This window comes from Benincasa hispida, chromosome 6 (genome assembly GCF_009727055.1).
Source record: "Benincasa hispida cultivar B227 chromosome 6, ASM972705v1, whole genome shotgun sequence".
Taxonomy (NCBI): Eukaryota; Viridiplantae; Streptophyta; class Magnoliopsida; order Cucurbitales; family Cucurbitaceae; genus Benincasa; species Benincasa hispida.
In genome coordinates this window covers 23,883,162-23,895,994 of record NC_052354.1, presented here as the reverse complement: position 1 = coordinate 23,895,994, position 12,833 = coordinate 23,883,162, and the positions used below count along the sequence as shown (strand labels likewise).

Below are 12,833 nucleotides of genomic sequence, written 5' to 3'. Positions count from 1 at the left end.
TAAAATTAAGAACATGCTCTTAAAAATGTGAAAGCAATTACAAAATTACATGAAGAAATGATCCGATTACATTAAAAATGGAACAATAATTTTTAATCATAGTGTTTTTTACTCCATAAATTTGCACAATGAACCCTACACTTCAAGGAAGGTATCTATGAGCATAAAAATATTAAGAGCAAAATATATATGGAAAATGTAAGATGAGACGATGAGAAGTAGTTGACGGAAACTTTTCAAAGGTTAAAAGAAAAGAGAAAATACATCTATAAATACTATTCCACACAAAACGAAAAGAAGGCTTTTTTTCGCTCAAAAGTATTGGATTATTAAAATGAGAGAAAGACATCACAGCTTGAGGTTAATGTACAAACAAAATATCACATAATACAATAAGATAACAAAGGCAAAAATTAACGAAATATACAATATATATATATATATAAACAACTCAAGGAAAAAGGTCCTCGGGAGAAGAATTCCCTTGGGTCCCTACAAGAGAAGCTTTAGACCACTTAGAGAAAGAAATAAAAATCTCAGATTGAACATCTATACTAATCACTTGAGGAGGACACAAGGTGGTTTCATGGACACACATATTATACTCGCACCAAACATGTGTTGGAAATGTCCTAGAACTCGCAATTCATAAAATTCATGTTAAATATTCTAGTTATCAATAAAATATTTTTGAGTATCTTATTCGATGAAGTTGTTGATATTGCATTCAATTATGAAAATCTAATAAACATATCCATGACTATGGTATGAATACTTTAACTCTATGTAGTGACATAAACAGGATTAGGTTAATTGGATGAATTTTGAATTTAGGATTATGAATTTGAAATGTTCAAATTCAGTTTTAGGGTTTTTCAATTGATTGTATACAATGCAATGCAATTAAAAACGTTTAATTTAAACGAAACTAAAATGAGCTTGGAGAATTAATTAATATTTAAATTATGATTTAAATATTGATTTTGAATCATATTGGGGGAATTGATGTTTTATTAATTTAATATTAAGTTATTGAATTAATTAAATTAATTTTACTTAAATTAATTAATTTTGAATTAATTATATAAAACTAAATTTTAAATAAATGAAAAAACAAATTTTGAAATTGTTTTTGAGTTTGTGGATTTTTTTCAGAAATTGGAAAAATTCACTAACATCATTTATGGTATTTTATCACCAACATCCACCATGAGTTCTTCAATTAATACAAAGTAGGAGTTGTCCTATATGCAATCATCTTCTAATGCATGAATTAAGGCTATATAATGAAGCTTCATGCATGGAAATTGAGAGAAGACTGAGTACTTTATCCAAATTGTTGTAAAACCGAAATCCTACTACACCCTCACTAGTTCATCTTTAATTCAGCTTGATTAGAGTGTTTTCATCATACATTCCTTTTTGAGCATAGTTGAGAAGATCTTCTTGGTGGTCTATCTGAAGAATCCAGCTCAAACTTGTGGAGATTCTACTAAAATCGTGAAGAGAACTACAAAGGTATTCTCATGTTCAAACCTTTTTTTGAAAACTTCATGAGTAGCATGTTTAAAACTCAAATTAAATGTAGTTTAAGTGCTTATTGATTATGAATTCTTCCGTTGCATGTTATATTACTCCTTCAACATGATCAGCACATCAAGTAATTCTTCAAACCTTACACCTCAGTCGATTACCTTCCTTAAAATGACAAATCCAACTAGACTCTGGATCCTACTGCAAGATCCTATGGGAATACCTTACCCATAAAAGTCTGTCTCCCTAAGTAGCCTTACTAACAATGCATTCAAAGAATAAATTATCCGTAGACTCAACTTCACCAGTATATAGAATACAGTCATTAGAGATATTAGAATACCATCATCTAATAGGATCACACATATGTAATTAATTTCGAACAACGAGCAATGAAAAGAAAGAATATCATATTATATTACCTCTAAACCAAAGGAGACTAACTCATTGCACCATAGAATGCATATGACACAAGGACTCCGAGGCACTAGCGATTGAAAACATACTAGAATGACAAGGGAGCCAAGTTACACTATCCTCCTGACCAACTTCTACCACTATTAAATGTACCGTGTGAGGAGATTAACCAGCTCTTTAGAGTTAGAAGGCCAGTCCTAAGTCCCATCAAGCTACAGAAAATCACCCATCTTTGCATGAAATAAACTATTTGCATCAAAGATAATTGCAGTACTAAACTATTGTAGGATAGGGCCTCTTACGAACAATTTCTCCCATTACCAATAGAAAACCGAACCAGGAACCTCAAACTATCCCAAACATGAAGAATAACCATCCAGTACCAAGACGAAGACTTAGAAGCCTTGACCTCCAAATATTTCAACCTTGCAACTAAAGAACAAAAAAACAGTACTAGACCAACACCAATTAAGCATTCAAAATGTGTGTACTCATATTAGCCAAAAAAAAAAAAAAAAAGTGATATATTCACGATCATACTTATTTTAAACAATTTTTTTTGTCTTTAAAGATTACCGCCTAGTTTTCAAGATTTACACTTTTAATCATTTTGTTCACTAATACATACTATTAGTATTTAATGTTAGTGTCAATTAATTAATTTAAAAGAACTAAAAGTAATTAAGTTTCATTATTTTTCATCACTATCAAAATTCAATTTAAAAATTTTAATTTATAATTTTTTGTATTAATGATTAGACATTAACGCCAAAGACTCTAAAAGTGAGCATTTAGTAAGAAATCAAGATTAAAAGTGTAAATGTTGAAATTTAAGGGCCAAATTGTAACGACCCTGTAGGATCTTATTGAAGGGCCCTTGAGCAGAAACGGGACCGTCCCAAATCCCATTTTTACAAAAAAAAGAAATTTTACAGAATAAACAGACAAATTATGCATTTATTAAAATTACAACATGCTCAACAACAAAAAAGGAAATTTAGGGTTTCATAAAACCTTACATTTGAAGACTTTCTTCAAGGAATCTCTCAAACTGAAATTCACGTACAGAATGAGAGATGGCCAATTGGACACGACCATTTGGAGTCCTTGGTATTCTCGGGTGAAAATCCAGAAGGAGTGGGCTCTAGTGAATTTGGATTGAGGGAAGGAGAATAAGTGAATGTAAGAGGTTTTTTTCTCTCTGAGAGTTTCCACATAACTTCTCTGTCTCACACTGTGTTTTTTTCTTTTCTGGCTTGCAAGTTGAAGATGAAGACACTGCAAATAACTAAATATCATAAACCACCCATGTAAGAAAAGAGGGGAGGGAGTTGTAACTCCCTCCCTTATTCAAATTAAATTAATTTTAAAAATAAAATTAATTTATTTAAATTATCATTTAATATATATATAAATATGATAATTAACTTATCATGATAAATATTTTATATAGTTATATTTAATATATCTATATGTTATATCTAAATTATAACACATAACCTATAGTTTTAATATTTGTATCATATACACTATAACCTATTGTTTCTTTTCTCTTCAACATGGTGACATTTAATATAAATCAAATTATATTAATAATAAACAATTCATATGAAATAATAATTATGAATCATATTCAATATTGAATTGTAGGTTTCTCTCATTAAAAATGATATAATGTATCATATACATTATAATAACTATATTACATATAATTAAAATAATTTAATTATATCATATATAATTAATTACCTCAATTAATTTGAACAATTCAAATGAATCCAAATACTGATTATCTTATTGAGCTACCAAGGGGATCTCATGGACATGTAGTTTAAAGCTCCAATGGTACGTGAATAATTAATTAGACTCTTTAATAAAATTATTCACCATCTGTTAACTGTCGGGCACTCCACGACCGACAACTGCACTCTTATAGATATATTTCTGTGTCCATTGGATATAACCAATCAACGATACTATGACCCTTCACAAATTGCTTGTAAGTAGGCCAAAATTACCGTTTTGCCTTTGTAGTTACATTTAACTCTTTAAGTACCACTGATCCCTCTAATGAGCAATAGATCATAGTCCAACTATGACTGTTCCCCTCTTGAGCCAGGAGAAGGTTTAGCATCACATTGTTCAAGTCCCAGAATTAGTCCTTAAGGGATCAATTTATCTACTTACCCCGATCTTGAGGAATGAGTGAATAGTGAATTCTTTCTTGTATAGTCATGTTCCTAGCTCCCCAATCTGACGAATCCTCAAAATGGTAGACCTATTGAGTTGATGATCTGGCCACTATCACCCATACAAATCAAAAGACCGCCCTTATAACAGTTCACAACTCACTCAAGATTCAGGTCATGTTACATATGACCATCTTGGTGAAATGTAAGTCTCGCGTTATATAATGAGACTATTCATTCTGTGGTTCGATCTAATTAATTTAGGAATCCATATTCTAATTGAATTAAAAATTTCATAATCTAACTAAATTAGAACTCCATAACTTAATTAATTTAAATTAAATCCAAATTTCTCTTATCAACTCAATTTAAATTAATTATTTCTTTTATTTGGATCCAAACACCAAAATTAAGGAGGATAAAATTTAAAACCACAATTTTCCCTTTTGCTTCTTAAATTTATCAAAAAATTTCAAATTTCTTATCAAATTATTCTCAAACCAATTAACTTCTCCAATTAACTTAATTTTGGCTCCAAAACTAAAATTAAATGGAACATACAATCGAGATAAATTACATTCTTCAAAATATTTAATCAATTTAAAAAACACACTTTCCCCAAATTAATCCATATTTTCCATAAATTGAATTAACATTCTAATTTTTATAAATATCTTTTAAATTATATCTTACCTTCCAAATTAAATTTTTAGTCCAAATATATTAAAATAACACCTTAATATTTTAAGATAATTTAATGCAAATTACCTGAAAAATTCGAAATGTTACACAAATTAGAAAAAAAAAAAACTCAAATCTCAAATGTAAAATAGTAACATTATGAAACATAGAGACCAAGTTAAAACCAAATTTAAAACTTAAATACTAAGAAGGGCGACATTTTGAAATTTAAAAACTAAACAAAATGAGACCAAACTCATGAATATTTGTGATAGGTAAAAAATCAATATTTCAACAAAATTTCCTAAAGAAATGCATTATTGTGTTTGAAAAACTTGTGGAAAAAAGAAAATTAAAAACTTTCGGGATATTTGACCCCCAATTGGGTTGAGTTGGTGGGTAAAAAAATTCACCCACCATTTGGTTTACCCATTATGAAAGAGGTTTATTACTTGTTATTCATATTAAGTCATATTTCTCATCTCGTTATTCGCATCAATTCTCCTAATTACTCAGTGCCTATAATAATTATTAATTCAACTCAAGATGACAAACGTCCCTTCATAACTCAGAATTTGGAAGGAAAAAAAAGTGATAAGAGATAGAATCTTACAATTGGTTGTTTGTTTTATTCCAACCAACATCCATAGAGAGAGAAAAAAGCAATGAAAGGGCAAATTGGGAAAATAAAACAATGATAGTCACCAAAAGAGAAACTCAAACAATGAATGGAAGATTCAGAAGGAAGGCGATGTGACTTTCACTTTGGTTTACAATAAAAATGTTTGAAAAATAAACTCCCTCTCGGTTTCGTTAGCAAGTCAATCTTCAACGCCATAGCCATAGCCATAGCCATAAAATTTACATTCTTCTTCATTTCTTCAACTCCACAGCTAACACGGCCTTCGATCTGATTCTCGAATACCCATTTCGCCAACCACAATGTGTGGGATTTTCGCGTATTTGAATTACAATGTCGACAGAGACAGGCGCTTCATTCTCCAGGTTTTGTTTAATGGCCTCCGCCGTTTGGAGTACAGAGGCTATGATTCTGCCGGGATCTCCGTCGATTCTTCTCCCTTTCACTCTCAATTCAATTCAGATCTCAGCAATGGTCATTCCCTCCCTCCCCTTCCCCTCGTCTTTCGTCAGGCTGGCAACATCGATTCCCTTGTCAAATCTGTTCACCGGGGTAATTCTTTTTTTGTCTCTCTGTTCTTTAATTATGGGGATTTTTTTTTTTTCAAAATTTATTTTTGATCCTCACCCTGTTTAGTTCATGTAAGAACTTCGGGAGAAGAGAGGGATTTGTTTCCCTTTTTGTGTAATTACTTTTTGAGTATCAATTAGCAGTTATTTCTAAGTTAATGTTCTTAATTGGGTTGGATTGGATCATGGGTAATAATGACAGCATGATCTCGCAGGGTTAATTTTGTAGTACTGTTCTTCATTAAATAATTTATTAATTTATTTCATAATCCCTATGTTGTTCTTGGATGTTACTATTATGACAAGTCATGAATGAAGGTAAGGTAGTGTAGTACTAGGATTTTTTTCCCTGATCTCACTTCACAAACTTCTGGTTTGTGTATGGCACTCTGTTTTTCCAAGGAATAAGGTCATTGCCAGAGTTATTGTTTATGTTTTTGCTTTTCTCTCTCTTGTTCCTTTGGTGATTGTGTATTGGTAATACTTATTTCCTCCATTTTTTTTTATTTAATTCCTTGGTCCTTGGGAAATTTCAAAAAAAGTTAATTGTGGCAAATGTAAAATTTTCAGATGTTGAATCAACCAATTTGAATTTGGAGGAACATTTCTCTGTACATGCTGGGATTGCACATACCCGTTGGGCAACTCATGGAGAGCCAGCTCCAAGGAATAGTCATCCTCAAACCTCTGGTCCTGAAAATGAATTTCTGGTTGTTCACAATGGAATTATTACTAATTATGAGGTTTGTTGAGAGATTTCCGTTATTGTTCTCTGTTTATATTTTCTTATACAACCGATGCATGAGTGGAGATTTGAACTTCTGACTTCAAGTAAAAGAGTAGATGCTTTAATTGCTTAGTTATACTCATGTTGAACTATTTATATTTTCTCACAAGTTACTGGATTTCCATTCTGTATTTTTTATTCTGCAACTATTCATAACTCTCCAATTTATATTTTACTTTTATTAATTCTATTTGCTCCCATATTTGATCTTCTCTGCACTAGGTGCAGTGCCCTTCTGTCTGACCTTCACCGAATCTATTATCTTCAGGTCTTAAAGGAAACTCTAGTTCGACATGGTTTTGTTTTTGAATCTGATACCGATACGGAAGTAATTCCAAAGCTGGCAAAATTTGTTTTTGACAATGCAACTGAAGGTATGAAAAACTTTTGTTAAATAATACAGCCAAATATTGAATAACAAGATCCAATGAAGCAAGAACTGTAGTTCTGTCTGTTCCTTTGGCTTACCTTTGTTTTGGGCTTTTGTTCAACATACAGGCTCTTGGTGGTACACAAATTACACTAAATTCTTTTGTTACTATAGCAGTCTAATGACTATTAATAATTTGAGGGCTCTTCTTATTAGTTATGTGGGAGGAAGTTTCCTCTACCCTGTCCTCAGGCTGTTCTTTTGACCCTTTTGATGAATGTACATCTCTGATTCATATACATAAAAAGAAAACTTTGCCTTACCAAAATACAAGATGACAAACTTTCACAGTTCTTCCAAATGTATGAATATGCGTTTATTCTGCAATTGCCTGAATATGTTATTTATTGATGCCCTGAATTTAAAGCACAACTTCTATATTGTTGTGAAGAGTTGAACAAATTTCTGCTCACATAATGTGACAAACTGCATTGAAGAAACCTAATTTGAAATGGAATATCTTGTTACAATATTATTATGGGAAAGCCTTTGGTTATCTTAGTACCATTTATCATAGTTGTCTGGTTTCCTCTGTTTCTTTAGCCTTTTTTTGTAATTAGTATTTGTTCAGAGGAACAATTCTGCTGGATCATTGCAGTCTTTTTCCTATTGAACTTTTGTTTAAAAAATGGAAAGAATTTTTGAGAGCAATTCCTAATAGCCACTTAGCTTCTTGGACGAGTAATTTAGAATTTTTTTCTGCTTATGTTTTTTGTAGTAGAAATGCCACCTGCCATGAGTTCACGTTATGAATATGCTCAACTGAATAGTTTTTCTAGTGTTTATCAGAAAATCAAATTTCAGTTAATGATCGATCATGCGAGTATGTTCCTGTTTTACAGGTGGTCAGGCTGTCACATTTAATCAAGTTGTGCTTGAAGTTATGAGGCATCTAGAAGGAGCTTATGCACTAATTTTCAAAAGCAGACATTACCCGAATGAATTGATTGCTTGCAAACGTGGTAGTCCATTGATCCTCGGAGTTAAAGTAAGTTAAGAATAATAGTAAAAGATAAACGACTGTATGCTCCTCCAACTTGGCAGGTCCTTTTGAAAGAAAAAAGAAAAATTGGAGTAGGTTGTCTTTTACATCATTACTTTCTCTTCTTTCCCATTTTATTTGAAGTTAATCTAAGTATATGAATACTATCCTGAGGGGTTCATAAACATAAAAAGTTTTCCTGTTATTATTCTGATTATTATCCATCATATCAGTATTTTGACATTGATTTTTGTAGGATAGCTCTTTGACGACATTGTTTAAGTCATGATGTTTGTTATTATTAGATGATATATAATTACCTTTACCTACTAGCTGAAACTTTTGGGTCAATTGGTGATTTAAGATGATATCAGAGCAGGTTGGTTTAGGACGTCTTGTATTTAAACCCTTGCATTGCTGTTTCCTTCCCAATCAATATTGATTTCCACTTGTTGGGTTTTCTTCATATTTCAAGCCCACAAGTGAGGGAAGTGTGAGATGATATATAATTAAATCTACCTTCACCTACTAGCTTAACTTTTGGGTCAATTGGTGATTTAAGAGTTATGATATATATAATATTCTTGTTTATCAACAAAAAGGTTATAAGATTTTGTTAAGAATGTTCCTAGTCCCTTGGCAATGATACTTGCGATGTAGACATCATTCAAGTTTGAATTCTAGCAACCACATTTTATGTTGTGATTTTCACCTTTGTTCTTAATGCTATATCTATCTAGAAAGAGGCTCCATTTAAGTGGAAATTATGTTCTGGTGATAAAAACTATTTAATGAAAAAATTCTGTTTTGTGGCTTTTTATAATACATTATTTAACTTTAACTTTGAATAATATACCCTTCATTCGTAAATGTCACCTTACTTAACTAACTTTTCTGTTCCTCCTTTTTTATCTCTACTTTAATTCCTACGTTAGGATTTAGCTGAAAATACCTGCAATGGATCAGCATTCAATGACGACAAGTTTCTTTCGAAAAATGGGCACCCAAAAGAACTTTTCTTATCCAGCGATGCTAATGCCGTAGTTGAACATACAAAGAAAGCTTTGGTGATAGAGGATGGTGAAGTTGTTCATATCAAGGTTTTATTTTCTTTCATCTCTTCTCTCTTTTTCCTCCTTCATTCCTTCTGGGTTGTAAGTCAACCTATTATTTTGAACTTGGCATTTTGCTTCATTTATTCTGAGCATTTACTTTTATAACTTTACATGTTGCTTTCGACTGATGAGGAAGTTGTGTGAGCCTCATTTTTATTGAGAAACAAGTACGGAGGAGTCTTTTCTTCCTCCAACTTATCACACCAAAATATGGAACAACTTATGCAGTTGTTTATCAATCTTGTTAACTTTGGGGCATAGTTTGACATAGGATTCCTCTTCCGAAGCTTTAGAAGTAAAGCAAATTACACTGAAAATTTGTCAGTTCAAATTACAAAGAAATTGTCAGTTTTGATGTTATAAACAAGGGGTTCTTGTGTTGTTTTAGGATGGAGCTGTATCTATAGTGAAGTTTGACAAGGAGATGGGGAAAAGTGGTGCTGCTCTTTCTAGACCTGCATCGGTGCAACGTGCCTTGTCAGTTCTAGAAATGGAGGTCGAGCAAATAAATAAGGGAAATTATGAGCACTACATGCAAAAAGAAATTCATGAACAACCTGAATCTCTAACGACCACAATGAGGGGGAGGCTAATACGTCGAGCTTCTTCCAAAGAGAAAACTGTTCTTTTGGGTGGACTAAAGGATCGCCTTAAAACAATAAGGCGAAGCAGGCGTATTGTTTTCATTGGTTGTGGTACAAGCTACAATGCTGCTTTAGCTGCCAGGCCTATCCTTGAAGAACTATCTGGTACTGACTGTTAGATTATAAGTAGATCTTCCAATTGTGAAAATTGATGATTACTAAACTTTTTGTACTGCTCTTTCCTTGTCTAATGTAGGTGTTCCTGTTACAATGGAAATTGCTAGTGATCTCTTGGATCGTCAAGGGCCAATATACAGAGAAGATACAGCTGTTTTTGTTAGTCAATCTGGTGAAACTGCAGATACTTTACACGCCTTGGAATATGCTTTAGAAAATGGAGCATTGTGCGTAGGCATAACGAATACAGTTGGTAGTGCAATAGCCAGGAATACACATTGTGGAATTCATATAAATGCGGGTGCCGAGATTGGTGTCGCAAGTACAAAAGTGAGATTAGATTCACCCAACTTTTTTTTTCTTGATCTAATTTGTTATTGATCGCTCTCGTTAAAACTTAGAAAACATACAGGCATACACAAGTCAAATAGTTGTGATGGCCATGATGGCTCTTGCAATTGGTGGGGACTCAATCTCCCATCAAAGAAGAAGAGAGGCTATAATAGATGGCTTATTTGAATTGCCAAGTAAGTCTTGTTTTAGCTCATTCATATTCCTTCCTCATTTATTTATTTGTTTGGTTTAAATCCTATTTTGGATTTAAGCTTTCATGTTTATTTTGTTTTAGTCTCTGAGCTCTTAAACATTTTGTCTTGGTATTTGAACTTTTCATAAAAGATCGTTTTGATCTTTCAAAAAACCTGATACAGGCACATTTTTGTTCATTTACTTGATTAATTGATGTTTACATGGAAGTTTTTGAAGTCATATATGGTCAAGTATGGACTAAAACAAACCTCTAAAAGTTTAGAAACTAAAAAAAAATATCTTGAAAATTCAAGGTCTCAAGATATGAACCTCATTTTTCTAACTTGTTTTTAGCATTTTTCTTTGAGCCACCTTACTTGAACATGATCTATTCTATTGGTTGTACAATTGTGTCCATGAGTTCTAAACCATTTTTCTGTGAGCGAAAAAGGTTCTTGTATAGGTAACAAAGTTCATAGCTTAAAGGTACTTTTGATATTGCTCATTGCAGACAAAGTGAGGGAAGTGCTGAAACTGGATCAGGAAATGAAGGATCTTGCTGAACTATTGATTGCTGAGCAGTCACTTCTTGTATTTGGGAGAGGATACAACTATGCTACAGCGCTCGAGGGTGCTTTGAAAGTAAAGGAAGTGGCACTAATGCACAGTGAAGGATTGCTTGCTGGGGAAATGAAACACGGTCCTTTAGCATTGGTTGATGAAAATCTTCCGATTGTTGTTATTGCTACACGTGATGCTTGCTTCAGGTTTATTTCTTTGCTGCAATAGAATTCTATTGATTTTCTGGAATCTTCAGTTTACTGAGTTATCCATCTGTTAACAGCAAGCAGCAGTCTGTCATTCAACAACTTCATGCTCGCAAAGGTCGCCTCATAGTCATGTGTTCCAAAGGAGATGCTCAAAGTGTGTGCCCCGGAGATTCCTGTAGAGTAATAGAAGTTCCCCAAGTTGAGGATTGCCTCCAACCCGTGATTAATATCATTCCATTACAGGTATTAATACTGGGTTTTGTTGGGTACTTGATTGACCTGAAACGTTAAAACAAGCACAATAGGTCATTTATACTAATTAAATCTGAGTAAAAGGTTGATGGTTAAATTAAAAATCTGTCCTTAAAAGTGTATTTTCTAATTGATCCTTAAACTTTCAATTTGATGTCAAATAGGCCCAAGGTGTACTAGGTACTTTTTAAAATTCAAATTACTCTTTGCACACAAATTGAAAGTTCAAGACCTAAGACCATTGAATTTTAGAGACCTATAGTATTTGGCATAGAGCTTAGGACTAGACGTGTAAGTTACAAAACATAACTTAATTACCAAATAAACCTAAGTTTAAATACCATAGTTTAACATTGTACAACACAATAATTCACTTATAATTATATTAATAAAATGTAAGTACTGATTGATCCTTAAACTTAAAATGTGATGGTAGGCTTCTGATATACGACCCATTCTTTAAAATTCTTCAACCTTTTAGTTGTCTGATAGTGAGCGTGCATTTGAATACCTTTTTCCAACTTATCCATGAAAATAGCAGTATATTTGTGTTGGATTATGACATTCGCCTGTTCTGGTTGGTGCAGTTATTGGCATATCATCTCACTGTTCTTAGGGGTTACAATTGTGATCAGCCTAGAAATCTTGCCAAGAGTGTGACAACAGAGTAGTGAACTAGCTCCATTCACAATATCTTTCCTCCTCTTTCACTCTTAACACCTCATGAGGGTTCGACTTCTTTGTGCGACGCTGCTCAGGATCTCCTTGTAGATTGCAACTTCTGATCTTCTGATGATATTATTTTAACTAGGGTGGTGAGTCTTGTCCTTTGTATATTAGCAGATAATAGTGGCTGCTAGGCTTTCACAATTCTATTCATTTGGAAGATAATGTGTTTAGTTACCAATATGTTGTACTATGCTTCATTCTTATTTAACTGTTCTTCAACTTTTGTGAGCCCCTCTTGCTTCACCACTTGGTCATCTCATCTCCATTATCCAAGTTTAGATGGAATATTATAAAAGGGCAGAGCAATTAACTAAAAAGCCAAAGCATACAAGTTAGTGATGGCAGCTATGTCAATTAACTTGTTATGATTATTAAATAGGCAAATGATATATATATATATATATATATATTTTTGCTGTTTAAAAATTCAAACCAAACTCACCTTTGAAT

The 12,833-nt window shown here is 32.5% G+C and overlaps 1 protein-coding gene across 1 annotated transcript; it reads left to right on the top strand.

Moving 5' to 3' along the window:
- Positions 1-5,544: 5,544 nt before the first annotated feature.
- On the top strand, positions 5,545-12,614 carry LOC120080332 (glutamine--fructose-6-phosphate aminotransferase [isomerizing] 2). Its single transcript, XM_039034976.1, has 11 exons — positions 5,545-6,012; positions 6,600-6,772; positions 7,085-7,190; positions 8,089-8,234; positions 9,164-9,328; positions 9,732-10,092; positions 10,184-10,434; positions 10,517-10,631; positions 11,144-11,399; positions 11,477-11,645; positions 12,242-12,614. The coding sequence occupies exons 1-11, from the start codon at positions 5,763-5,765 to the stop codon at positions 12,323-12,325; spliced, it is 2,076 nt and encodes a 691-aa protein (XP_038890904.1). The 5' UTR covers positions 5,545-5,762; the 3' UTR covers positions 12,326-12,614.
- The last annotated feature ends 219 nt before the right edge of the window (positions 12,615-12,833 follow it).